Genomic DNA, 26,471 nt, shown 5'->3' on the forward strand with positions numbered 1-26,471 from the left:
TTGGCCTAGCAACTGCCAGGTCTGGCGCAGGGCTCTGCAGATAACTAACTTCATTAATCCACATATTCTGATCTGAGGAAGATGCATCTACCAAATTCTCAGCCATTACATAGGCCCTACTGGGAGTGGAGGAATAAAAGATGGACACAGGGTCCTCGCCCTGGAGTTTATACATTAATAGAGCACAAGTGAGTGAAAGTGTGGTATACAAACTCATAGGTGGAGTGTAGTTGTCATCTTTTGGAATCCCTGAGTAGGAAGAGGTCAGGGAAGGCTTCCCAGAAGTAGGAGTTTGAGGGGCAGTCAGAAAAATTATATGCAAAGGAACCAAGCTCTGAAATGCCCTGACCTGTTTTGAAAACTATTCCTGGGGCCTAAAATAAGACAATAGCAGTAGGAGTGAGAAACAGGAGACCCTGACCATAAAAGACAGGGAGCAAGAGGTTAGAGTGGAGATTGGCATTCACAGTTTTTCATAAGTACCCTCAGTCTCTCCCCCCTTTTTTACCCACAGATCTGGCATATCTTCCTCCTCATAATGAAAGTAGTCCTGTTACAATCAGCCAAAATGAACCTCATGGATATCACCAAGATCTTCTCCCTCCTGCAGCCCGAAAAAGAGGAGGAGGACACAAACACCGGGGAAAAACAGGCTCTCAATCAAGCAGTGTATGACAACGACTCCCATACCTTGGATCAGCTTCTACGCCAGGAGCGTTACAAACGTTTCATCAACAGCAGGAGTGGCTGGGGTGTTCCTGGGACACCCTTGCGCTTGGCTGCTTCTTATGGACACTTGAGCTGTGTGCAGGTCCTCCTGGCACATGGCGCTGATGTTGACAGTTTGGACGTCAAGGCACAGACACCACTTTTCACTGCCGTCAGTCATGGCCATCTGGACTGTGTGCGTGTGCTTTTAGAAGCTGGGGCATGTCCTGGAGGTAGCATCTACAACAATTGTTCTCCTGTGCTCACAGCTGCCCGTGATGGTGCTATTGCCATCCTGCAAGAGCTCCTAGGCCATGGTGCAGAGCCCAATGTCAAGGCTAAGCTACCAGTGTGGGCATCAAATATAGCTTCATGTTCTGGCCCTCTCTATTTGGCTGCAGTCTATGGACACCTGGACTGTTTCCGCCTGCTTTTGCTCTATGGGGCAGATCCTGATTACAACTGCACTGACAAGGGCCTACTAGCTCGTGTTCCACGACCCCGCACCCTCCTTGATATCTGCTTTCACCATAATTGTGCGCCAGAGTATATCCAGCTGTTAATTGATTTTGGTGCTAATGTCTACCTTCCATCTCTCCCTCCGGACCAGACCTCTCATGATGATAAAGGTGTTACATTGCTGATACAGGCCCGAGGTGAGTAGTGAGCAGGCCAGCCCCATAGACCTCCTAACTTGTAGGTCCCAGGGCCCCAAATCACTCTTCAAACCAGTCCTCTGGGATGAACTGGAAAAAAAAAAAACTCAATTTTCCTCCTTTTCCTAGGGCCAGTGGAGAAGAGGTTACTGATTCGATGTTATGGAAAGGGTCACTAAGATGAAATGGTGGGGGGAACCTCATGCTACATTTCTGGTGATGGCTCTGCAATGGCTTTTTTCTGACCCTGAGCAGGGCCTCTAGGCCTCAGTGTGTTTCCACTGATACCATATATTGGGGGTGGGAAAGGGGACATTTCTTATAAGGGAGAAGATGTTAAAGCTCAAACAGCCAGGGAAGGGAGATGTAGCTTGCCCAGGAGAATTACACTGAGAATTGCTTCTCATGTCCTGTTTCTCCTTGCTGTAGCCACTCCACGGTCACTCCTATCCCAGGCCCGTTTAGTTATCCGCAGAGCCCTGCGCCAGACCTGCCAGCCACAAGCCATCGACCAGCTGGATATTCCCCCCGTGTTGATTAGCTACCTCAAACACCAAACATGATCTTGCAATGTTTCCAAGAACCCATGATGCCTCCAAAAACCACCTAAGGACCCAGGTATCTGTAGGGCACAACAACCCACTCAACTGGAGCTGTCCTCCCATATTATCCTCCATGATTAAATCCTCAGCAAAAAGTCTTGGTGGCTACTATGTCTGACATGTATGTCGGGGAGGGTTGAAGAAAGGGGTCTGATTGGCCATGGGATAGAACGGTACTGGTCTGATATTTGCCAGGCAGAGGAGTCTTGGCCACTGAAAATCCCAAAGACAAAACTAACCCAATGGCTGTGACTACCCAACCAAGGCCTTCTACAGAGTTTGGAGCTTTGTTGCCCTAGATGAAAGGTCCTGAAGAATCCAAGTGGGTGGAAGGGTAACATCATCAGCTCACCCAGTCCTGTGGCTCACTTCACTTCTCTGGATGCTACAAGGCAAGTTTTCACGGGTTGTTCACCAGTCTCTTAATACTTTCAAGCAAATGACCAAGGTGCCCCCCATTTAATCACCTTGAATTATAAGCTGCATTTCCACTAGTCCACTTTAGAGTCAGGATCAACTGAGAAGCCAGGCATGGTGGCGCATGCCTATAATCCCAGCAACTTGGGAGGCTGAGGCAGGAGGATCACTAGTTCAAAGCTGGCCTCAGCAACTTAGCAAGGCCCTAAGCAACTTAGTGAGACCCTGTCTCTAAATAAAGTAGAAAAAAAAAGGACTGGGTTGTGGCTTAGGGCTTAAGCACCCCTGGGTTCAATCCCCAGTACCCCCCCCCAAATCAACTGGGAAAACAAACAACCAAATATTTATGACAAGAGAATCGGAGATTTAAAAGCAGAAGATAAATAGGTCACATAGCTGATAGGCAGGATAAAAAATTAACTCAGAGATTAGTGACAGCAGAAAGCTAATATCACCCCTAGACTTGAGCAGTATTTCCAGAGGACAGGGACAAGGATCACCTTGTAGAAAGTGTCACAGGTATGTCCATGAAAGCTAGATCCATAGAGAAAACAGGCTGAGCACAGCAGAGGAAAAGAAGAAATACCCTCTCTTTTTCTTCATTCTTGCCCTCTAGTATGTCTCTTTCCCTGGAGAAAATGGAAATCAATTAATTTACGTTCCTGGGAAACAACTTACAGAGGTCAGTCCCCTTGAGGTACAAGGCAGAGCAGTGGGAAATAAAGAATGGAAACACAGTGGGAGGAGGTGTGTGACCTGAGCTGGGAGCTAGATTCACACAGCAGAACTAGAAGTATGCTGATAGCAGAAACCATAGAGAAGACATAGCAGAGCTACCATCTGAGGCATAGAAGGCAGAGAATAAGTATACAGGCTTCTCCATTTTTCCTGTCCTCTCATTATTCCTCCTGCTACTTGAATTAAGCCACAATTGACTGACTTGGGAGCCTAGGAAATGCAGTGTTCAGACTCCCACTCCCATGATATGGAGATGGGAAGAAGGGCAGGGACAGAGGTAAGCAGGTCCTGGACCAACACAGATGTTCACCCAAATCTAAGCACCTTTATTTTGTTAAACCTTATTGTATTTCCCCTGTAAAACTATGAGTGAGGATGTGGATGAGTAGTGAAAGGGACACAGGATGAAGGGGTATATGAGAAGCACCTTAGATGTTTAGAGGTCTTCATGGTAGCTTCCTTGACAGCCCCCTATATTATAGGCCCCTGTCAAGGGGAAAGGGAAACAAGACATGGGACTTAAACTGACTTGTCTCTCCCCTCTTCCACCTCTCCCATTCTTACATACCACTACATCCTGAGAGACTTCAGGAAGTAAGGAAGGAAAATTGGACATGTCCCTGCTCCTGGACCCATTTCATTCTTAAGTACTTTGGAAAGGGCTGGGGTGTGGCTCAGTGGTAAGAGCACTTGCCTAGCACATGTGAAATACTGGGTTAGATCCTCAGCACCACATAAAAATAAATAAATAGAATAAAAAGTCATTATGTCCATCTACAACTAAAATTATTTTTTAAAAAGTACTTTGGAGAGTGGTACAATAGTTTGTCTTCAAGGAGTGTGAGAGTTGAAGGACTGTAAACACATAGAGCTTCAGAGTAGGCATCCTACATTTCTTTTTGGGGGGATGGGTACCAGTGATTGAACTCAGAGGCACCCAACCACTGAGCCACATCCCCAGCCCTTTTGTATTTTATTTAGAGACAGGGTCTCACTGAGTTGCTTAGGGCCTTGCTTTTGCTAAGGCTGGCTTTGAAGTCATGATTCTCCTGCCTCAGCCATTAGGATTACAGGTGTGCATCACCACACCTGTCAGACATCCTACATTTCAATCTGGGTTCCTGTTGCGTGGTTTGTCCAGGATCCCACTCCTGACCCTGCCTCCTGTCCCAATAGTCAAGGCCTTTGAGCCTTGGTCAAACTCAGCAGCTCAGTCTATAGGCCCTTGGGAAAATACACCCTTCAAATGGGGCCCAGCCAGGGTAGTCTCTTCATGACATGATTAACCCATAAAAGCATGTGGATATTCTAGTTATTTTAAAGGACTTGAATTTGAGAACATTATAGGAGTGTACCAAATACTAGGAAAAGAGGAAGGGTTGAAACAGCCTCTTTTCTACACAAGGGAACTGAGAAACTGATAAAGTTAAATGCCTATGTTATTGGTGGCTCAGCTCTCCCAGACTACTCCCATCTATTCTTCCAGTTGTCTGTTCTGCTAGTAGGCAGAGACAACCTCAAGGTCAGGTACCTTAATTCTTTCCCTTTCTCACGCCTCACCATTCCCGTCTAGTCAATGGTCCAGTGTTTGAAATGAATCATCTTAAGTTTTTTTTAAAACTTTTTTTTAGTCGTAGATGGACATATCTTTATTTTATTTATTTACTATGTGGTGCTGAAGATTGAACCCAGTGCCTCACATGTGTGAGGCAAGTGCTCTACCACTGAGCTATAACCCTAGCCCTCATCTTAAGTTTTGATAATGAATCTTCCAAGGTGATTTTTTCCTAGGAAGTATGAAGAGGAAGCAGAAGTGATATTACTATTCCTGGAGTAAACCTTTCCCTTATTTGGCACTGATCCCAAGTGAGAGATTAGTCTCCCCATTTTCCTAGCTACTCCTACCAGCTTTTAGGAAGACAAAGTCTTAACCAGTTCAGGTGAGTCCTAACCCCTTCCTTCCTTCCTTTTCTCTTTTTTTGTCTGTTCTTTACCTTCCTTTATATTTTTTCCTTCTCTCCATCAGCCTGCCTTCCTCCTTCCTTCCTGATATGGTCTGAATGTTGACATCTGCCTAAATTCAACTGTTAGAATCTAATCCATAGCATGATGCTATTACAGGTCAGACCTTTGGGAAATGATTAAGTTATGAGGGCCTAATTTTCATGCATAGTATTAGTGGCCTTATAAAAGAGGCTCCAGCAAGCTCTTTTTACCTCTTTTGCTATATGAGGACACATAGTTGGCACCAACTAGGATGAATGGGCTCTTATCAAACACAGAATCTGCTGCTGTCTTCATCTTAGGCTTCCCAGCCTCCAAAGCTATCAGCAATACATGTCTGTTACTTATAAATTACCTCATCTAAAGCATTTTGTTGTAGTGAAAAAGTGGACCAAGATAACTCTCCTTTTTACTCCTGACATTACCATAATCCTGAGTCTTGGCTCTGCTTTGCACATACCATTGATCAGTCTGCACTCTCTTGTAATGGGAAATTTCTTTTATTCAGGAAAATATCTCCCAAATGGCCTATGGAACTCCAGAAATAAGAGATATCTTCTTAACCTGCTAAATTGATTGAAAGCTTGATGGAGGAGGTGGTACTTAATCTTGGTTTTAGATGGTTGAAAGGACTTTATTTATCAGAAAGAAAGAGAGACCATATTAATCGAGGGGAACTCATTGAGTAAAAGCATAAAACTAGAAAAATGCAGGGCAGTTTAGGTAACAAGTTCAGTTTGGCCCCAGTTGGGTGTATTTGAACAAGAGCTATTTGCTAGGGACTAGACTGAAGAGGGTAGTGAATATCCTTGTATTTTGGATTAAATATTTTAGCTGTTAGAACGGGACATGTACAATCATAGGAATGACTTACTGACCATATGGAGAACATTTTCTCTGATTCCCATGACAAATCTGGCAACATTCACTTAACTAAACTCTTATAGGGACAGAGTAATTTGCCTATAAATTATCTGTGTGTCCATCATTTCATTTACTTCTCAGAAAAACTCTGGTAGGTAGAACATTTTTGCACAGATACAGATGGCACTGGGGATAGTCTAAAGGGGCTGGGGTAAAAGAATGGGCTTATGGCAGAACAAAAGCTCTCCTTTTCCCTTCATAGGATTCAATGGAGCTGGTTATTTCCAAATTATAATGGAGCTTCACTTTCCTCCTAGCCCTGAGAAAAACCTACACCTCTGTGATCAAGTCAATAATCATCTGCGTCATCCTAGTAACCCTGGAGCTCTCTATCCACCTACAGGCATAGAAGACATTAGCTTCTGGCCACTAGCTTGCTTGATACCTGCTACTTTAGCATTCTCCAAGTAGGCTTCCTTTTCTCAGTAGAAAAACAGTGGCTGGGTGAATGGTACCATGTTGTCCAGTGATACCTCCAATGCCCTGGCCTATAGTTTCTTCACCTCCTTAATTCTTATACTAGCACCCACTCCCTATTTTAGCACACTTGGCCCCACCAGGAAATGCAAGTCCCCTTTTGTAGTCAGAATTTTCTGCTTTTCCAGAAATTACATTCCTGAAACCCAGTGGTTTGACCCCACAGAATCTCCTCTTTCACTCAACAAATATTTGCTAAGTACCTACTTCTGTCCTAAGCACTGTATTTCAGACACCACATGAACCCTACTTTCTCTCCATTTACCCCGTCCCTTGCTTTATCCTTGCCTACCTTTTCTTTTTAATTGCATTTTTAAATTTGAAATTTATTTTTAACTGATACACAAAACACAAAAATTCACATATTTATGGGGTACTATGTGATGTTTTAACACATGTATATGTTGCATAATGTTTAAATCAGGTTAAACAAATCTATCTCCTCATTTATTTTGTTTTGTTTTTATGGTACTGAGAATTGAACTCTGAACATGAAATCATGCATGCTATGCGAGTGTTCTACCACTGAGGTACGTCACAGCCCCACCTTTTTTAAAAATTTTGAGACAGGGTCTTGCTAAGTTGCTCAGGTCAGCCTGGAATATGTGATCCTCTTGCCTCAACCTCCTGAGTAGCTAGAACTATTGGCATGTGTTACCATGCCCAGCTCACTTATCATATTTTAGTGAAAACATTTAAAATCCACTCTTCTAGCCTTTTGAAATACACAGTACATTATCATTATCTATAGTCATCCTGATATGCAATAAAATACCAGCACTTACTTCTCCTATCTAACTATAACTTAATACTGTTTAATCCCAGCGCTGTAAAAGCCCCAGAATATTGTTTACCAATTCCAAAGAATTCCAACAACTTGGAGTAATCAACTGAGAGGGTTTGGACATTTTATTACTTGTGTATTTCTCGGTGACAGCAGGCAGGGACAATATGGAGGGCAGCACTATGCTGGCAAGTGGTAGGGAATATAGGATAAGTTGTATGCCTACTGTGCAGATGGATTACTTCAGATATTTTATGAGTATATTCCTTTACTTCACAACCAAGGTCATTTAGCTTTGATCCACACCTAATGATTGGAGATGAGAGAAGTGACCAGTTTCCTTTACCCTTAACAAGGATAATATATACACTCAGGAACAGCAAGCCTTCTTCGACATTGACTCGTGTTAAAACCCAACAAGTACTCATTGGTAAACCTCTCCCTGACATTTCTTCTCCTCTACTGTTCCCAGTCTCTGGTGATCATCATTCTACTCTCAACTTCTATGAGATCAACTCTTTAGGATTCCACAAATAAGTCAGTGTATATGGTATTGTTTTTCTGTGCCTGGCTTATCTCACTTAACAAAATGATCCCCAGATTCATCTATGTGGTTAAAAATGACAGGATTTCATCTTTTTATAGCTAAATAATATTCTATTGACTATATGTACCACATTTTCCTTATCCATTCATCAGTTGATTCTGTGTTCAATCACTTCAGTCTCTCATCCAGTAACATACTCATTTTGGAGCAAGCCAATGTACTCTCCTAAGCCCAGGATGATGGATGCCATAAAATAAATCAAAATGACTAACACAGAAATCTAAATAGATAAGAGTAGAACAATGGTTATCAGAAACTGAGGAGGTAAAGAGGACAGAATGGGAGTTGTCAATCAAAAGAAACCATGTTTCAGCTAGACAGGAAGAATAGGCTTTAAGATCTATTTTTATAGCAAGGTAACTACAGTCAATAATAATGTACTACATATTTCAAAACAACAAAGTAAATGTTAAATGTCTCATCATAAAAAATGATGGGCGAGATGATGAATACCTTAATTAGTTTGATTTAATCTTGCCACGTTACACATGTATCAAAACATTACATTATACATCATAAATATATGCATTTGTGATTTGTCAAGCCAAAATCATAAGTTTTTAAAAAGAAATATAAATACTTTCTATCAATCACTTATTATGTGCCAGGAAATATGCTAAGTAATCACTTTAAATGAATTAACTCATATAATTCAATTGTCCTGCCTTACTCATGCCCATTTTGTAGATAAGGAAACTGAGGTGCAGTGAGGTTGAGTAATTTGTTCAAAGTCACATGGCTAGGAAGCAGGATCTCACAAAATTATAGAATGAGATTGCCATATATCTTTAGGTGTCAACAAACCTGGACCTTTATCAAGTAGACATTCTCTGCATTAGCTATTTCAAAATTCATCCCATATTAACAAGCTTGCGTGAACATCCCCACCCCCACTACTGTTTTACTCTCACTGTCAACTGGGAACATTTTTTCCCACATCCCAGAATAGGTAGAAGTCATTAGGCATGACAGCTTCAAACTACTATAACAACTAACTCTACTGAATCCACCCATCCTTCCCTCTTGTTTTGGTTCCTCCTCCTAACCAAGGCTAACTCATCTGAATTCACTATGGATCCCATCCCCTACCCCTATCCATGGTCCCCAACCTATCAACTATCCTGTCTCCTATGTCTTCTACTGGATTGACTTTCTTCTCAGCTTTTAAATGAGCTCACATCCTTCCAACTTGTAAATATAAACCTGAACCTCAAATACTTTTCTAGCCACCATGTTATGGTTTGAATATAAGTTGTCACCCAAAAAGCCCATGTCAGTCAATGCAGAAATTTTCAGAGGGAAAATGATTATGAGGGCTGTAACCTAATCCGTGAACTAATCCATTTGGAAAATAATATGAATGGATTACTGGGTGGTAATAGTAGGTAGGTGGGTTGTGGCTGGAGGAAGTAAGTCACTTCGTGACATGCCCTTGGGGATTATGTTTTGTCCTGGCTTATCAGATTCTCTCTCTGCTTCTCTACAGCCATGAGCTGACAGCTTATCTCCATCACACCTTTCCACCATGATGTTCTGCTTCACCCCAGGCTTAGAGCACAGAACCAGCTGACAATGGGCTGAACCTCTGAAACTATGAGCCCCAAATAAATATTTCTTTCTAAATAATTCTTGTTAGGTATTTTAGTCACAGTGCTGAAAATCTGATTAATGCATACCACCTCTTTCCAATCAAACTTCTGGAATAAGGAGGCTGTATATATTCTTCCTTTCCTCACGAACAATTCTCTTGATACCCTACTATAGTGTGATGGTTATCCCCACTTCTGATCTAAACGGCCTTGCCACACCACCAGTGAATTTCTAGAGCCATATCCAATGATACATTTTCTACTTTGATCTTGCTGTACCCCAAAGTAGCATCTGACACATTCTTGGCAACACTATTTTTCATAAAACCCCAGTGTCTTCCTTGGCTTCAGGAGAGAGACAGCTCTCATGGCTTTGGCCTCACCTAGCCAATTCTTCCCTCTCAGGGCTTTGGGGGCTAATTTCCCTTACTCCTCTCTTCTTTCATAGCCATCATCTAATATGCCATTATGAAGTTCAGCCATTTCTATCTTCTGCGTTCATCCAGAATCCAAATACTTCTCACCACCTCACTGCCTACACGGTGATTTGAGCTACTGTCAGCTCTTGCCTAGCTCATTATTAAAGCCTACTTCCTGGATTCCCTGATGCTTCTCTTGCTAGTACTCCCTAGACATTTCACTAAAATCATGTGACTCTTCAGCTCTAAATCCTGCAAAGTCTGAAGTATCTAAACTGACTCACAAAGCCATATATATCTGCCCACATGCCCTCTCTGGCCTCTTCTCATACCACTTTGCCCCCTTACTTCCTTTGTTACAGCTATACTGGCTGTCTGGTTTTTCTCTAACATTCTAGCATATTATCACTTCTGGGATTTTGTACTTCCTGTTCCCTCTGCCTAGAAGGTCCTTCCTTCAGATGTCCTCATGGTTTGTTTTCTTGATTCTTCTAGGTCTTTGCTTGAATGTCTCATCTTTTCAGTGGGGGATAACTGAAACTCCCTATTTAAAACAGCACCCTTCGCAGCAGTGCACCCTCTACTCCTTCCCCTACTCTATTTTTCTCTATCACATTTATCACCATCTGACATACTGTATATTTTACATATATATTTTGTTCAATGTCTGTTGGCCTTCACAGAGCTTCTATTATGATAGGAAAAAAAGACACTGAAAAAAAGATAATAAAAATAGATACAAAATTATATGCCAAAAGGTGGTACATTCCATGGATAGGAAAGAGGCCAATTAAAGGACTGGAAATGAAAGGGGTGAGAATTGGGATTTCTATTTTTTGTATCAAGTGTCTAGGGAAGATCTCACTATTAGAAACATTTGAATAGATACCTGAGGGAAGTGAGGTGCAAACCATGCCCATATGCAGAGGACAAACATCATAGGCAGAGGAAAAAGCAAGTACACAGCCCCAAGTTGTGATTTCTGACTTGCCAAACTCAGAATGGCCTAAACAGAATCATGTTTCCCTAATCCTGTTCCTATATTCCTCAGTTCAATGGGTGACAACACCATCCAACAATTCCTTGCCCAAGTTGGAAACCGCAAGGCATTGTGGGAAGTTGTGTTCCTCCTCTAATAGACTGATTACCCTTGAGGACAGAGTATTTGTCCAGTTTACCATTCTGTGTGATGAATGTGGCACTTAACAGAGAACCTGACACAGAGGAGGTGCTCAGTAAGCAACATCATCACACTTCACTGATGGTTGGTGAGGCCTAAATTTGATATTAGACCTAAAAATGTCTCCTTTGAGTATGTTTAGCAAACATATGCTCAGTGATGAGTTTTTGCTAAACTTTGTTCAGTGTTGAGAATATAAATATGAACAAGAGACTCTACTCTGGGAACTGCATAAGCAAAAGTAATCTGTGCATAAATTATCACAGGCTTATTTGTGCTTATATTAAAAAGTAATTTCAAAGTCATACACTGAGTTCTAGAACTTTGAAGATACATGCATTGGAAAAGAAGGAAAATAATAATAATAATAATAATAATAATAGTAATTATATTAACAACAACAACAACAGAAGCTAACATTGAGACCTTTGTATATACCAGGCTCTGTGCCACTTTACATGGAATACTGTCTATTCTTACAACAACTCTGTGACATATGATAGAAGAGAAAATTGAGACTCAGAGTGATGAATTAACCTGCATACATTGCACTGCTTCCAAAACTGACTGCTGTGGAAGAATGCTTGGTGGCTAGCAATAGGCTTGGCAGATTAGCTCCTGTAACAGGCGGAGCTCAACAGTGCTCAGGAGAACTTCAAGCCCACCCCAGACTACCATGCATACCTTCTCTCTTTCTGTTCCCACAGCCGAAACTGTGCTAGGTCTTTGTTTCCCTGGGTTCCAGCATTTTCTCCAAATTACAATCTTGACCTAATTCAGAGAATGAAGGTTCTAAGTGAAATGAGACCAAGGCAAGTAAACAGAGGCACAAGGCATCAGGGAAGCCTAAGATGGAGGTGATGGAAAAGAAAAGAAAATTTCCAAATCAAGCCCAACAAATAAGAATCAGAACTTTGCAGATCAGGAAAGCATAGCTCCAGTGAAACACAACAGTCCAGCCATCTAGGTGGGAAATCTGAGATTTACCAATGTTGTATGTTAGGCCTATTCCCTACCATTTATTTAGACCCGGGACTAGGATGGGGGTGTGATGTTTGATGTTGATTTTTTTTGTTGGAGATGTACAGAAAGTCATAGGAGGTCAAGAAACATCAAAGAATATTATATAAAGAATTGAGTTGAACTTATAGAGCTTACCCCATCCTTGTGGAGATAGGATGATAGACTGTCCCAGAGAGGAAAAGGCATTGGCCAAGGTCTCACAGCAAGTCCAAGACAAAGCTGAAACCAGATCCCAGTCCTAGTAGCCATGTCAGTCAGTTCCTGTGCCCCACAACTGCAGGGAAAGCAGTCCACCTCTATCAGTTCAGCAACTGGATCTCTTCAAGGCAGACAGGACCCTGTAGAGCAGCAAAGAATACTCCTGAAATGAAAAATTGTCTCACATTGTTCTCTAATCCTTCCTCCTCTCAACTTTAATCACCTCCCCCTCCCCACCTTTTCAGACAGTCACAGAGTTTTAGGGCTGGGCCTTCTGGATATTCTTGACTTAGTGGTAGAACTGGATTCTTTGTTGCCTCTGCTCACCTGGCCCTTGCAGCCACAAATGTGACTTAATGTCTTCTGGCTAGAGACCCAAACACAGCTGGCCCCCTGCCACATCCCAGACACACAATAAAGGGAAAGGCAGTAAAGTGCAGGCCTCCTCACTCAGTCCTCATTATGACCTCCGGTTAAAGGCCCAGACAAGATTTTTCTCTCAATATGCAGACTTTTCAGTGAAAAGGATCTGCACTGTCAGGCTCACAATTAAAGGTGGAGAGCACTCTAGAGACCTTGTTCTCCATGTTCTCTGGGAGGTGGGGAATTTCGATGAGAGCCAAACTATGAAGCAGGTATCTTCCCAGAGAAGAAAAGTGAAAGCAGCCTGGGAGGATGAGCCCGGGGCTCTGGATTCCAATTCTGCCCTGTTATTGGCGGACTGGGTAACCTTGGAGAAGTTCTCTGAGCAGCAGTGGGCCGGTTGATAACTGGTGGCAGTTGGCCTCTATGGTGCAGTCCCTGAGGGCCCTTGTGTTAGAGAAGCAAAGGAAGCTGGGGCGCTGCAGCTGACTTTCCTGGCAGGTGAGTCCCTCTTCTGCGTGGCCTCAGAGCAGGAGCCACAGTTCCTGCCTCTATGTCTAAGGGCGGGCCAGTCAAGGTGCCAAGGGGCTCTGCAGTCCCTCCAGGTGCCACAATCTCCCTACCCCGTTTTTCCCCACCGGCCTCAAGTTCTGGGGATAAACTGCCTGGTGGAGGCCAGGGAGCTATAGCGCAAATGCACAGCGACCACGGAAATGCGAGTGCTCGCAAAACCGAAACCCAGCTCCAGGGATCCTGTGAGCCGCATCTGGGCGGGACCGGCCCCAGAGCTGGCGTTGTAGCCACGCCACAACCCGCCTGGCTTCGGGAGTGCGGAGCCCCAGCAAGGGGTTCCGTACCCTCCCCGCCCCCTGCCAACACCACGCCCGCGCTTATTTGCATTTAAAGAGAAAGGCACCAAGGAAAACAGTGGGCGGGCTCGGGCACGCCTTCCCACTTTAGCGATTGGGCTACACACCTGCCAATCATGGCACGGACGCCCCACCCTGTGGTCGTGGAGTCGGGGGTGGGGTGGGGAGGGGGAATGGGGGAGCTGCCCAGAGCCTGGGGAAGGAGAGTCTGTGCCGGAGGTGACTGGAGCCGCGGCGACGGCGACGGTAGCGGCAGCAGGAGTAGCAGTGGCGGCGCTCTCAGCCGCAACAGCTGAGACTCTGGNGTGCTGCCGCGCGGTCCCGGGTGGGGCGCCACCAGCCAGAACCCCAAGCAGTGCATTCGTAGGCCGGGAGTTACACAGCTTTGTTGTAGCACATTTGCTGGAACAGCTGTGCTACGCGGGTACTGCTCACCCCCGCGGCCCTGCTGCGGCCCCTCCCCTCTGCTGCGCATCTCCTGCCTCTCCCTTCTCTCTGCAGACCAAGTAGAAGCTCTAGCTTGGGCCCAGTAGAGACTGGCTTTGGCGTGAATTGGGAGATTCACACTGCCTGTGCCCTCCCCAGGGGAGCGCAATTGGGCCTGTGAGCTGCTGACTTCCCTCTTGAACCTTGGTCCTGCAGCCTCAACCAGCCGCACCCCCTCCTCCTGGGCCTCCAGACACATCTGGCGCCCGCCCCCGCTGGCAGGCGGGCCAGCAGCCTGGCTCTTGCAGGTCCTTGGGTTAGAGCAGCAGCAAAAGCTAGTCCTTGGGTTAGAGCTGCAAGGCCGCTTTGTCTCCCCCCTCGCCTCGCCTCTTTTCCCCTTGGAGGGCATTAGCCCCGCTTTTCTCTGCAGCCTCCCATTTTATAACTGCGATAGGCACTATGTTGTGGGGGGATTTCGGAACCAGAGACCGAGAGGGCAGTTATTGTAGTAAGGAACAAACAGTATGTGTGTGAGAGAGCTAGCGAGGCAGCCAAACCCTACAACTTCGCAGTTACTTAAAATACCCAGGCCGCTGGGCCGCTGTCATTGTCTGCTGCAGGCACCTCTGACATTGATTACCACCCGAACATCAGACTTCGCCTGGGTTCCCTGGCAGTGAAGGGCCAATCCCTCCAGGCGCACCACAGCCTGGGGCCCCAGGCAGCAGCTGGATTAGCCCCTAAGAGTCGCCCTCCATCTGTCCAGGCTCGCCTTGGAGTGGGCCTCGGGGTCAAGGCTAGCCTTGTCCAGCATACAAACACCTCCCTCTGCAGCTCTCCCAGCCTACGGCAGCAGCAGAGGCATGGGCAGGGCAGAGGGCACTGCACTGTTGAACTCCCTGCCTCACCCTCTGGGATTCCAGCAGAGCCCCCCTCCCGCGGTGTAGCTCCCCTCTTTGGGCCCCACCCACTGCAACATCTTCTACCTCTGGCAATAGGCTCTCTTGGCTTTCCTGAGGAACAGGAGGGAGAGAATGACCAAAAGGCTTGGCAGGCTCTTCTCAGACCTTTGATCAACCTATAAGAGTGGAAAGCTCTATGAGCTGCAGGGCTCTTTGAGGTGAGGCAACGAGACCTAAAGAATCCCTTACCTAGGGGAAGGCTAGTTTGGGACCTTTTTGATCCCAGCTAGAACTGCAGATACTACACAACAGTCACCTCCTATACTGTCCAGGCCCCAGCCGTAAACCTGTACTTGAAGGTAGGCTTCTCCTGCCTAAGGCCTTTGCCTCAGTCCAACAGCCACCTAATGTATCTGCTCTGTATAATTCTCTTCCTTAATACCAAAACCCACTCACCCTACACACCTCTCCAAATCCTCATCCCTCTTAGGCCCCAGTTTTCAGCCTACCTTCTTTGGTGCCTTTCCTGCCTGCTTCTTCCAACCAATAATGACCTCTTCTTTCTCAGAATTCTTCCAGGGATGCCTGGGTCTCTTGTTCATTTTTGAGCCTAAATTATAATAGGAGGCTGACTATAATTAAATTCTCCTGCCTCTGCTTTGTCTCCCTGATATACCAGATGTCTGGATTTTCTCAGAACCCCTCAGCAGAGTAAATGAAACCTGGATCTAAGCCACAACCCTCTCAGTGCCTAGGAGTACAGAGCAGTTAATGAATGCTTTGGAAGGACTCACTGCCTTTGTAGAGCTTTTGAGAAGATCTTTACCTTTCCAACTTGTGCTAGTTCTGATCCATATGAAAATGACTAGAGTAATAATACTCGAGGCTCAGACATTTACTGAGTATGTCCAATTAGGGTGGAGAAGGGGAGCGAATTGTAACTGCAAGAGGAAATATATTATGATATATCCCCTCAACAACAATCTCATCTCGGAGACTGGACTGCTCAGAATCCAGACTGCATACCTTTGGTTGCTGATTCATAAGCCTGGAGGCAAACTGCCATAGAGAGAGATGAAAGATCTGTATGTACAGGGGGATCATACTGGGAAGCTGCCAGAAAGTAGAGGGGTTTGGTAGGCAAAAGGCCAGCAAAATTAGGAATGGGAGGGGGTGACTGGCACGCAGTATGAGTAAGGTGATTGAGCTTATTCTGGTTGAAATAGTATGTCTCAAAGGTAGAGAAGAGAATGGGGCCCAGTGGTGGGTGTTTCCAAATGCCTGACTGTGGAATGGCAATGTAATCCTTTTGGGGGAAGGAGGCTTTGAAGAGTGGGGAATTGGGGGATGGGTTGGTATTTTTGTGTATAAATATGCCATGATAAAAACAGAATTGTTGAAAGGGTGTTAGAAAGGTGTCTTAGAAAGGGATTGGAAACCTGCTGGAAATCATTTAGAGGCCACTTTTGGTCTTCGAGTTGCAGGCAGATTGTCTTCAGAGGGAAGTTTCACTATTTTGGCCTATCTTTTGCCTTGATGGGGCAAGGTAGGGACGGCGAGAACATGGAGCCTAAATACTAATGTGGTAGGGGTTGAGAAGTGTCTTCTAGGACTCTGCTGAACCCCTTCTTCTCATCTAGACAAACCTTTGGGAGCACCAGTTAAGACCCTTCTGCTTGCAAATGGAAATCCTGAGTCTGGAAAGCAACAGGGGCTTTCTTAAAGTCATATAGCTATTTAGGGAGAGGCTACTGTCTCCTGTGTTGCAGCCTTTTATACTGTGTCACAGTCTCCAGGGACCTCCACTTAATGCAGATCTCATTAACTACCTCCCTCCTCTCAACTCCCCCCCTCCCCAGTGAAAGCATGCTGATTTAACTTGGTGGCTGCCTGTAGGTGAGCCCATCGCCCTTTTCATGTCTCTTTTGAGTCTTGGTCTTAGTTGCAATATATTGGGAGCTGAAATTTTCAGAAGGAGGGAAGATAGTTGGAAGAAGTTGGCAGCTTAATGATTCCCTCCTAGTATAGTAGAGGTGTTAAAAATTCCTCAAGAACTGTTACATTCACATTCTCGTAAAAGTGTGTATGAGGGGAATAGCTCTGCTCCATTGGTCCAGGGAATAATGGAATGAGAAATAACAGCAAGCCTGGCTTGTAGAAACAAAGAGGTTTCCAGTACCCTCATTTAACTGATTTTTAACTGATATTACCTGATATTTAACTGATTTAACCTGAGGATAGAAGGGGAGATGTCCAGTGTTATTCCATCAATTTTCCTGCTTGAAATCCTGTCTAGGAAGATAAACTAAATGATAAAGGTTAAGCCCCCAGAGGAAATATTTTAAGCCTTCCTGTGTCACTCATTCCTGGATCACTCATATTACTACCAGGAAGTTCTTTTTCAAAGCTAATCTGAGCCTCTCATGGTATAGTTAAGACTTTCATGTGTGTGTGTGTGTGTGTGTGTGTGTGTGTGTGTGTTAGGGGTGGAGTTGAGTTCAGTCAGCTACCATTCCTCTTCTACATAACAATCCGTTGGAGATTTCACAGGCATTAAGCCTAAACTCCACCCCCAACTTCTGTTCTCTGAATTAAATAATTGCAGTTTTTCATCTCCTGTGCATGTATTAGTGTATCTCCAGCAACCCAGGCAGGGAAACCAGAACCACTGCAGAGGTGCAGATGCCAGCTGAGTTAAGGTGCATTGCTCCCCCGTTTCCACTTTGGGAATTAAGGACCATGGAGAAAATGGCCCTAGGGGGTTTAGTAGGGCCAGAGGCAGGCATGCTAATGCTGCTAGGGCCTTTGTGACCCTTTGATCTACATTTCTTGTCCCAGGGTCCTCTTTGCTTTCATCTCCCACAGGTATTTAAACCCCTGCTGCTTTTCCAAGCAGATACTAACCCCCCTTTCTCTAGCCAACACCCTTTAACCCTCACTCCCATCTGCTCAGCCCTCCCTTCTGGGGGCTAAGTCTTTTTAAAGAAAGACAGGGCTGAGCCAGGCCAGTTCCAGACCTCCCTTTTTCTAGATATATTGGAAATATTTACAGGCCAGACCTAGTGCATTTTGAAAGAATAAAATGTTGGGACTAGTATGAGGAATGAGGCCACAATGAACCTGCCTGTAGTAGTGGACTAAATCCAACCAGCTAAGTGCCCAAGCCTCCTAGCAAGTCCTAGGACCCCCAGCGTCAACCTAGTGGCCCCCATTATGCCTCCTGATTCAGCATCCACTAGAAAATTGGGCACAGTACCAGCATCTCTTCCAGCCTTTGAGGGCAACCAGGGACAATTGGATCCTCTGCTCCAATTGGTGTTGAACACGGAAAAGATTTTCCTAAGAATACATGTAAGTCCAAAGCATGTAGCCCCCTCCTCCCCCCATTTCAAGACTTCTTCCTCAAAGCACATTCTCCTTATCCCTTCCTAAGCCTCAGTTTTCTCACTTGACCTCTACACAGGGTATGGCGAGTAGAGGGAAATAGCTACATAGGAAACTCAGGGGTCTCCATTGTTTGCTTACCCCAGCTGCTCCTCTCAGGCCTTCCTGTCTTATCTTTTTTCCTGAAGTTATCTCCTTTCTTATTCTTTTTAAATTTTTTTTTAGTTGCCAATGGGCTTTATTTATTTATATTTGGTGCTGAGAATCGAACCCAGTGCCTCATACATGCTAGGCAAGTGCTCTACCACTGAGCACAACCACAGCCCTTCTTTCTTATTCATTTTAGATAGTTGGTGGGGAATGGTGGAGCTTGACTCTGATCTCACGTTCGCTGGGCTGTTACTGACTTAGTGGAAGCCTATACAGACAGGCTACCCACCTCAGATATATTCTCTAAGGAAACTTGGGAACCAGAGAAAGGTACTGTCATTCAAGGTGCGCTGGGTAGGGAGTGGACCTCAGCAGCCTTAAGAGAAAGCTGGGGCATCCAGAAGAATCACCAGGACTAGAGGTGTAGCTCAGTGGCAGAGCACTTTACTAGCATGAGGAAGGCCCTGGGTTCCATCCCTAGCACTGGAAAAAAGGAAGGAAAAAAAAAAGATAAGTAAGGCCATGTCTAGGGAGAAGCTGTGTTTGTGTAACCACACTCACAGACTGGAGAGAAGCCCCTGTATATTGAGGGCTGAGGCCAGGAGGCAGCAATGTGAAGCTGAGAGAACTGCAAGGGGCATGTAGGGAAAGCAAGCCTTGAAGGTCAGACAAAAGGGTTTGGCCCTGATCCTGTAGGCACTGCGGAATAATTTGGTAAGTAGAGGAGTGCTGCACTGAAATCAGGATTGTAAGAAAATGAATCTGGCAAGGGTGTGCAGGATGGATGACTTGGGAGGGGTGAGGTAGGGGGAGGGATTTCTGCGTTGCAGCAGGGAGGGACTAGAGGGAGCTCAGCTAAGAGGCTTGTGTCATCTTTAGAGGATGTGGGATGGCAGCTAAGGAGCTGGAGAGGAGAAGATGACTGGAAGAAGCCCCATCACAAGGGCTCTTTATTGTGCCTAGTGACCAGTTTGCTTTTACAGTGATCATCTCTAATCCTTCCCAGGATCCTGCATGGTAGGTAGCATTTTCTTCATTTTATAGATAAGGCACTTGAGTTTCAGAGATGTTAGGTCACTTTCCCAAACCACACAGCCTAGAAGAGGTGAGATGGCATTCTAGTTTCAGACTGGCAAACTAGCTGAATTAGAATTAAGCTGAACCAGCATCATTTGAGATCTTGTTGTGTGCTAGATGTAGTGACTGTAAGAAGAAGGAAGGTCCATTTGAGAGAGATGAATGAGACTGAGGCCTGCCAGAATGAATTGAGCAAATCTGTCAAGGGGCTGGTGGGGAATAGGCAGGGAGAAAACCAGGTTTTGGGGTTTGCACTGCATCTGGAGTTGATGAGGTGTCCCTTGGAGATGAGGTGCCCTCAGCAGGAAGGCTGCAAATTATAGAAGGGGTTGGTTGCAGGGGTAGCTTAGAAGGGCTTTGTCAGAAGCCTTTCCAGCTCCACCAAAGAGTACCAAGCCAGGCAGCCATTGCCTTAGGCCTTGAACAAACTTTTGAGAAAAGGCCTTTGCTATGGGATTTCAAATTCCAGATCATCTTAGAGGTCATTCTCTTCAAATAGCTCAAATTCTTCATCTTTGTTCAAGGTGGCAGATTTCTGTTTGAACTTTTTGGGGATCCTTCAAACTTATTTCCCAAGAAAGTAGGGAGCAGAGGGACATGCTCCACAGTTTGGGTCTTATAGTGATAGCAGCAATGCTGTTGAGGCTGGGTTGGTGGCCCCTACATGAAGTCGGCAGGCTGTCTGGAATGTGCTGGGAGGGGCCAAAATAGCAGCAGCCAGTGAGAACTGGAAATGCTGCATAGGAGGCTCAGCTCTGGGGTTGGAACAGGGTAGGATAAAAAGGAGAGATGATTGCTCTTGCAGGAGTGAGGAAAACCTTGAAAGTCCTGGTAGCTCAGTCTTCCTGCTTTAATTGGGCGATTGCATAGTGCAGCAGAGTGGCATGAAATTGGGACTGAAGAAGTCTGAGAGCTAGTATGGCTCTGTCATATCCCACTGTATGACCTTTGACAAGTCTTTTCCTAAGCTTATACAGTTTCTTTCTCTGTGACAGGGACTTACCATTTGCCACCAGGCTTGATTAATGCGTTACTGGGAAGGGCAAATGGGCAGGTAGGGAGTGCTTTGTAAACTTATAGGTACCATAAATAGGTGAAGGAGATCTGATGATTTGCATTTTCTTTGATGTTGGTACTCTAAGCCAAGTTTAAAATTTTGAACCTCTGGCCTGAGCTAGAGAACCTGACTAATTGAAATTCCCAGGTGATCCAGAGCTATTAGCCAGTAGCTGACTTTTAAGGGTCCTTGAATATTAAACCTGGTTAAATGAGCAAGTAAAGCCCCCTGTAGGATGACTGTATAATCACCCTCACTTTTGGGGACCTGAGAACCAAGGGGGTTGGGGACTTATCCATAGAGCCCTAGGATGCACCCTACTCAATTCTGGGATGACTTTACTGCTAGAAATTGTTCAACTATAGTTGGAATAAAATATTAATTAAAGTTACTATGAACTTTTGAGCTTCTGCTATGTAATGCATTTTATTTGGTACTTCATTTGAGTTTTGCAGCTTACATAGCCTTAATACGTTGACACTCTCAACAGCCTTGTTTTACAGTTGAGAAACCTGAGGTATAAATACGTGAAATAACTTGCTAGATTTCCCCTAGCTAGGCAGAACTGATTACAGCAGAACTGGGTACTCTCTGGAAGGAGAAGACTTCCCATTCTCATCTTTCTTTTTTACCATCCCTCCTCCAATATACAGAAGACCAGGATAGGTCCACAGTGGGTCTGTTTCCAGGAAGACTTCTTGAAACATGCCTGGGAAACTGAAGCTGGTCAAGGCCATGCCTCTGGAGCTACTGTATAAATCCATATACTTTTTATTCTCTGAACTCAACCTTCCCAATGTTGGCTAAGTTAGCTGCAGGAAGCAGGGTTGGGAGCAGAATGTGCAAGGCTCAAGCTGCAGCTGTTTCCTCCTGTCCAAAAGTATCTCCGGGGCAGGTTTGTGGCTGGTCTCCTGCCTATATTTTGAGTTGAGGGGAGAAGTTCTGTCCTAGTAGCTGACCTTTCACTTGTCCCAAAATGACCTGCGGCTGGCCCTGAGAGCTGAGGTGACCCTACCATTTTTAACTATAGCTAATTTCCTGCCATGATAGCAGCAACTGCAGCAAGTGAAGACTATCAGGAACCACAGAGTACTTGGAAGAGTTTCCTTTACTTACCAGTCCACCTGAAACAGCCACACTGATTGAGAAGCCTGCGGGTTGAGGGGCCCTGCATTTGGCAGGGACATTTTCTTGGCAGGAACACTGAGGAAAGGCAGCCCCAGCCTATGCAAGCTACATAGTCTGTCCCTTGCTGTTCCTTTTGCTTTCTGTGCCACCTCTCCTAGTAAATGCTTGTGGTCCTAAGCCAAGGCAGCATAGCCCATTGAGGAGGGACAGCTTTGAGACCTGGTGGGTTAGCAAAGAAGCCTGGGGCAGAGGTAGTTAGGCAGGGCTAGGCAAGCCAAGCCAAGCCAAGCCCAGCCCAGCCCCTGTTACCTTCCTTCCCAGTGACCTGTGGGACCCTGGCAAAGAGAGAGAGTGTGTGTAGTATGGAAGGTATCATGGCTCTGGAAGGGACAATGCAAGAGAAAGATGGTAAGAGATGGCACAGTTATAAGCCTGGTTCTTGCCAACAAAGGTGAACCTGGGCCTGGTTGGGAGGAGGCCCTGAACTAGGGGCAGAGAATATACATCCCAGAAACATCTGCATCCCTCCCTAGTTCATGCACCTCACCACACATACACACACACACACACACACACACACACACACACACGGGCTTTAAACACTGCTCTTAACGGAGGACCCCACACAAATATTTAAAATGCCCTTACAGTCAGGTCTGCCTCAGCATAATCCAAGGCAGCAGATTCTTCATCTCAGCAAATGGATTTCCCATTTGAACAACCTTATATACATGGTCTCGCGACTAGGAAATAGGTTCTGACTTGGAAGGGTATGATAATAACAGTAATGCTAATATTTCTCATTTACACTTTATAGTTTACAAAGTGTCTTTTGTTGCCCAGCATGGCCTCTGACCCTTACACTACTTCAGTTGGATCTGGGAGGTAAGGACATAGGTAGAGGAGTTATTTTGATCTTACAGATACCTGACGCTCAGAGAGCTGCCTTGGCCTATTCAGAGTCCCCTCACAGATGGGAGACTGGCATGGTTTGGAGGTTTGAGCTCTAGCCCTGTGGCATGGCTCCTTCACAACACTGAGTTGCCTCTGACAGAGAAGGGAACAATGTAAAGGGCGTGGCAAATCCAGGGTGGTGGTGTGTGCCTGTAGTACCAGTGAATCAGGAGGGTACAGCAGGAGGATCACAAGTTCAAAGCCAGCCTCAGTAATTTAGCAAGACCCTGGCTCAAAATAAAAAAGACTGAGGATGTAATTCAATGGTTAAGTGCCCCTAGGTTCTATCTCTGGTACAAAATCAAACAAACTGGGGATGGGGGGGGGGACTTTAGAGAGCTAGCTTCTACCCCTAGGGAGCATGTGAGCATAAGGTCAAAGGTCAGCAAAGGCCCAAAGGGACTGTCCTCCAGCTAGAGCATCAAGGTTCTGGAAAGCAGTCCTCTTTATGATTCAGTTTGCTCTGTTCCCAGGAACTCCAGCCTCAAACCTGGTAGGACAAGTCAGCTTTTGATTCACAAGGATATCTAGGCCCATAATTTTTTTCACTTGGCCCTTGAGTCTTCCTTGAGGCCCAACCACACTTATTAGTCTGACCTACACCTTCCACTCGTTCATTGTCATGTCCACTCCCTCCAGCCTGTCAAAGCTAAGACTGAATGCTTCCTCCTCAAGGCAGCTTTTCTGAGCCCAGGGAGTATCTTTCTGCTTTTCATATTTATCTATGGGTATATTAACAAGGTATAGAAATGAGAATCCTGCTGCCCACCTTAAGAACTAACAAGAGCTAATAAAGAAAAATGAAATTATGTCATTTGTAGGAAATGGATGGAATTTGAGAACATTATATTAAGCAAAATAAGCCAAACTCAGAAGGTCAGGGTGTAACGGACAGCTTGGTCTTTGTCCCTGATGCCAATCTGATAACAAATATATGGTTTTTGAGAACAAGGAAAAAGAAGTTTTATTGCTTTGCTAGCTAGAAAGGAGAAACATGGGACTATTGTCCCAGAGGCTGTGATTCTGCCCATTAGGGAAAACAAGTGGTTTTTGAAGAGGTGATTCAAAGGCTACATTCCATGTATTTTGTGTCAGTAATTGTAATTCTCCTGTTAATTTGGGAGAGAGCCATTTCTTAGATCTACTGGTCATCCTTGAAGTAACTTTGCTCTTGTGGTGGGTGTGTGCTCAAGGGTGTGTGTCTTGTATGGGGAAGAAAGGTAATCCTGTTTCCCTGAGATTAGGAAGGGGAAGGGAGAGAGGAAGAAAAAGAAATGTGTTCATTTTAAAAATAAGCCTCAGTGGCAGAGCAGCAAGGGCTATATTCAAAGCATAAAGTACACCACTGTTACAAAGGGTCCTATAATTTTTTTTCCCATATGTGGAGAGGAAAAAGGAAAAGAAGGGTGGAGGGTGGATGTACATGGCGGGGAGATGAGTAGAGGAAAGGGACAAAGGGGAGTGAGTAAGGGAGGGAAAGGAAATGCTGGAGAATGATATTGAGTAAATTATATTGTTATATTATGTGCATGTACAAATGTCTAACAAATTCCACCAATATGTACAAAAAATACCAATAAAATATGAAAAAAAGGTTTTACAAGATAAGATAATCTCATTTTTAGTTCTAAGCCTAAATTGTAGGAATAGTTTCAACTGCAGATAAGTTCTGAATAAATTCTACTGTTCTGTACCTGTCTCAAAAAGTTTTAAAAAAAAAGTAACAAGAGTCATTCTTTAAGACCTGCATCATTTTATGTCTTCAGATTCTTACATATAGGATTCTCTCCCTGTTGGTCTAGGCAATCCCAAAAAGCAAGAGGTAGGGATCCCTCTTTTTGGTCTGTTCTGTAGCACTGGGCTCAGTGCCAGTCACTTACTGAATGCTCAAGAATTATTTGTTTCACAAAGTCCACAGAAGGGAATACAATTTCACAAACAACTCCTTTGCTGCCACCACCATCTCCAGTAATTTTAGGGCTGAAATAAAAACATATATGCTATGGAAAATGGGGGATTCAAATTGATGATAGGTCCCATATTCCTGTTAATCCCTAGAGTGGAGAACTCTAGGTGATGGTGTGTGTTTATATGATGGTTTGTGTCTGGGGGTTGGAAACATTGTCTATTATGAGGCTGTTGGTTGAGGACCCATTTGGAACAGTGTGATGTCAAGCAATCTTGCATAGACAAAACCGTAATAACCTAAGCAAATGGCAATGTGGATCTCTTCAGAAAGGGAATCAGATGGGTTTTGTTTTTTGTTTGTTTTCCTCTTTTTCTGGATAACCAGCCATTTTATTCCTCCAATTTTGATATTAATTTCTGTGAAGTGCTCTTTATGGAAGCTTGGCTCAAACTAATGATTCTAGTGTCAAGCCAACCACAGCAGCATGCACAAAATTAATGTTTGGAAGATAGGACCTAAGATTCTAGGAGTTCTAATGAGGCCAGAGGCTAGAGTATTGTTGCCATCTTCTCTTCTCCAGTGCTGGTCCACAATTTACCACTGCAGGTGAGTGTGTGCCGTATTACTATAGCAACCAATCACAGGGCTAGTGTGCTGGCCAGCTGCTCCCAGGACTTTAGTGGTCTGTTTTTCTCTTGCTCTCTCACTCCCAGCAGCATTTCTGCCTCTGCTTCTCTCACCCTGGATCCCCCTGTCTGCTGGTGGCTCCCTACAGAGAGGGGTTACACTGGCAAGGGATTTTCCAGGGAGGGGATCATTGCATATTTGCAGGCTGATTACTGATCCAGCAGTCAAATGGCTATAGTCACTGAAATACACCATACCTAGTATGGAGTCAGGGGATGGTGAGGTGTGTTGGGGTGTGTCATCCCTAACCCTTTGTATTCCCCTTCTATTGGTACTTGGGTTTTTTGAGGTTTTGGAGCCTGGACCAGAAGGGTGGCTTGTATCAGGTTTACTTGCTTAAAAAACTGTTGAGAGTCTATCTCCTAGGCCAGGAGCAGGAATCATATAGTGCTGTGCATTCAAGGAGTTCCCTTCCTAGATAGGGAGTTAGGGTTGGTCAAAAATAATGAGAGGAGGAGACCATCTGCCTCTTGGTTCTCAAGTGGAATCTGGGTTCCAGTTGTCAGAGGGCAATAATAAAATCTCTTCCCAGCAGGACAGCTAATAGAGTGTCTGGCCTAGGTCCACCCCTCACATAATGTATATGAGGGGGGTAGCCCAGAGAGTGCCTTTCCTGGGCCCATCACATCATCTTAGTGGGTCCTGTGTTGCAGCCCTGATCTGCCAGTCTGTGAAGCTCCTTTTCAGGGGTCTGAAGGTCTGAGCATGGTTCTGGGGCAATTTACAGAGCACATGGATAGGAGGTGAAATTGTTGGTCTGCTTTTCTTCCTAACTCCAGGCAAAATGTCCATGAGAGCCTAGGCTAATGTAAGATTGTGGCCTAGATCCAGTAAAACCCAGTGAGGACTCAGTGAGCTGTTATGCTAGATGTGTTTCCAAAATTTTGTGCTGTTAGAGCCAAATCAGTATTCTCCCTAAGCCTATAGCACTTCTGGGCCTTGCACACATCTGCAGATCTCCTTCTTCAGTGCTCCCCTGAGTTTAAAGTCTGAAGGGAGTGGACTAATAAGGGGGTACCTGGTGACAACTGCCTGTTGCTCAGTATAGGGTTTCACTTCCTTGGGGCCCATGAGGGGGCTGGCCCAGTCAACCAAGCATATGGAGTGGATTAACGTTTTCCCCACATTTTCCCTTTCTTTCTGGTTCCATTCAAGCCTGAGACTATAGACACCTGTGAAAACAAAACCAGCCTGGGTGCTTGCTCACCAGTCTCTCTCTCTCTTTGTCTCTCATTTCTT

The 26,471-nt window shown here is 45.0% G+C and overlaps 1 protein-coding gene and 1 long non-coding RNA gene across 8 annotated transcripts in view; one reads left to right on the forward strand and one right to left on the reverse strand.

Moving 5' to 3' along the window:
- The window catches only part of Mtmr8 (myotubularin related protein 8), a 128,570-nt gene extending 126,506 nt beyond the window's left edge, over nucleotides 1-2,064 (forward strand). For all 6 annotated transcript variants that reach the window (XM_048797239.1, XM_048797240.1, XM_048797241.1 and 3 more), the window contains 2 exons: nucleotides 515-1,364; nucleotides 1,794-2,064. In XM_048797239.1, coding sequence (XP_048653196.1) covers nucleotides 515-1,364; nucleotides 1,794-1,927 — 984 coding nt within the window. In that variant the 3' untranslated portion in view covers nucleotides 1,928-2,064. The remainder of the gene's footprint in view (nucleotides 1-514; nucleotides 1,365-1,793) is intronic.
- LOC125614440 overlaps nucleotides 1-13,551 on the reverse strand; it is a 123,952-nt gene extending 110,401 nt beyond the window's left edge. The window contains exons 1-2 of one of the 2 annotated variants that reach the window (XR_007345022.1): nucleotides 13,313-13,551; nucleotides 12,264-12,466 (exon numbers count right to left, since the gene is read on the reverse strand). This is a non-coding gene — a long non-coding RNA (uncharacterized LOC125614440). Of the gene's footprint in view, nucleotides 1-12,263; nucleotides 12,467-12,901 lie in introns of both variants that reach the window. The other variant, XR_007345023.1, reaches the window with a different exon arrangement.
- Between the last annotated feature and the right edge of the window lie 12,920 nt (nucleotides 13,552-26,471).

Source organism: Marmota marmota, unplaced genomic scaffold, assembly GCF_001458135.2.
Source record: "Marmota marmota marmota unplaced genomic scaffold, marMar, whole genome shotgun sequence".
Taxonomy (NCBI): Eukaryota; Metazoa; Chordata; class Mammalia; order Rodentia; family Sciuridae; genus Marmota; species Marmota marmota.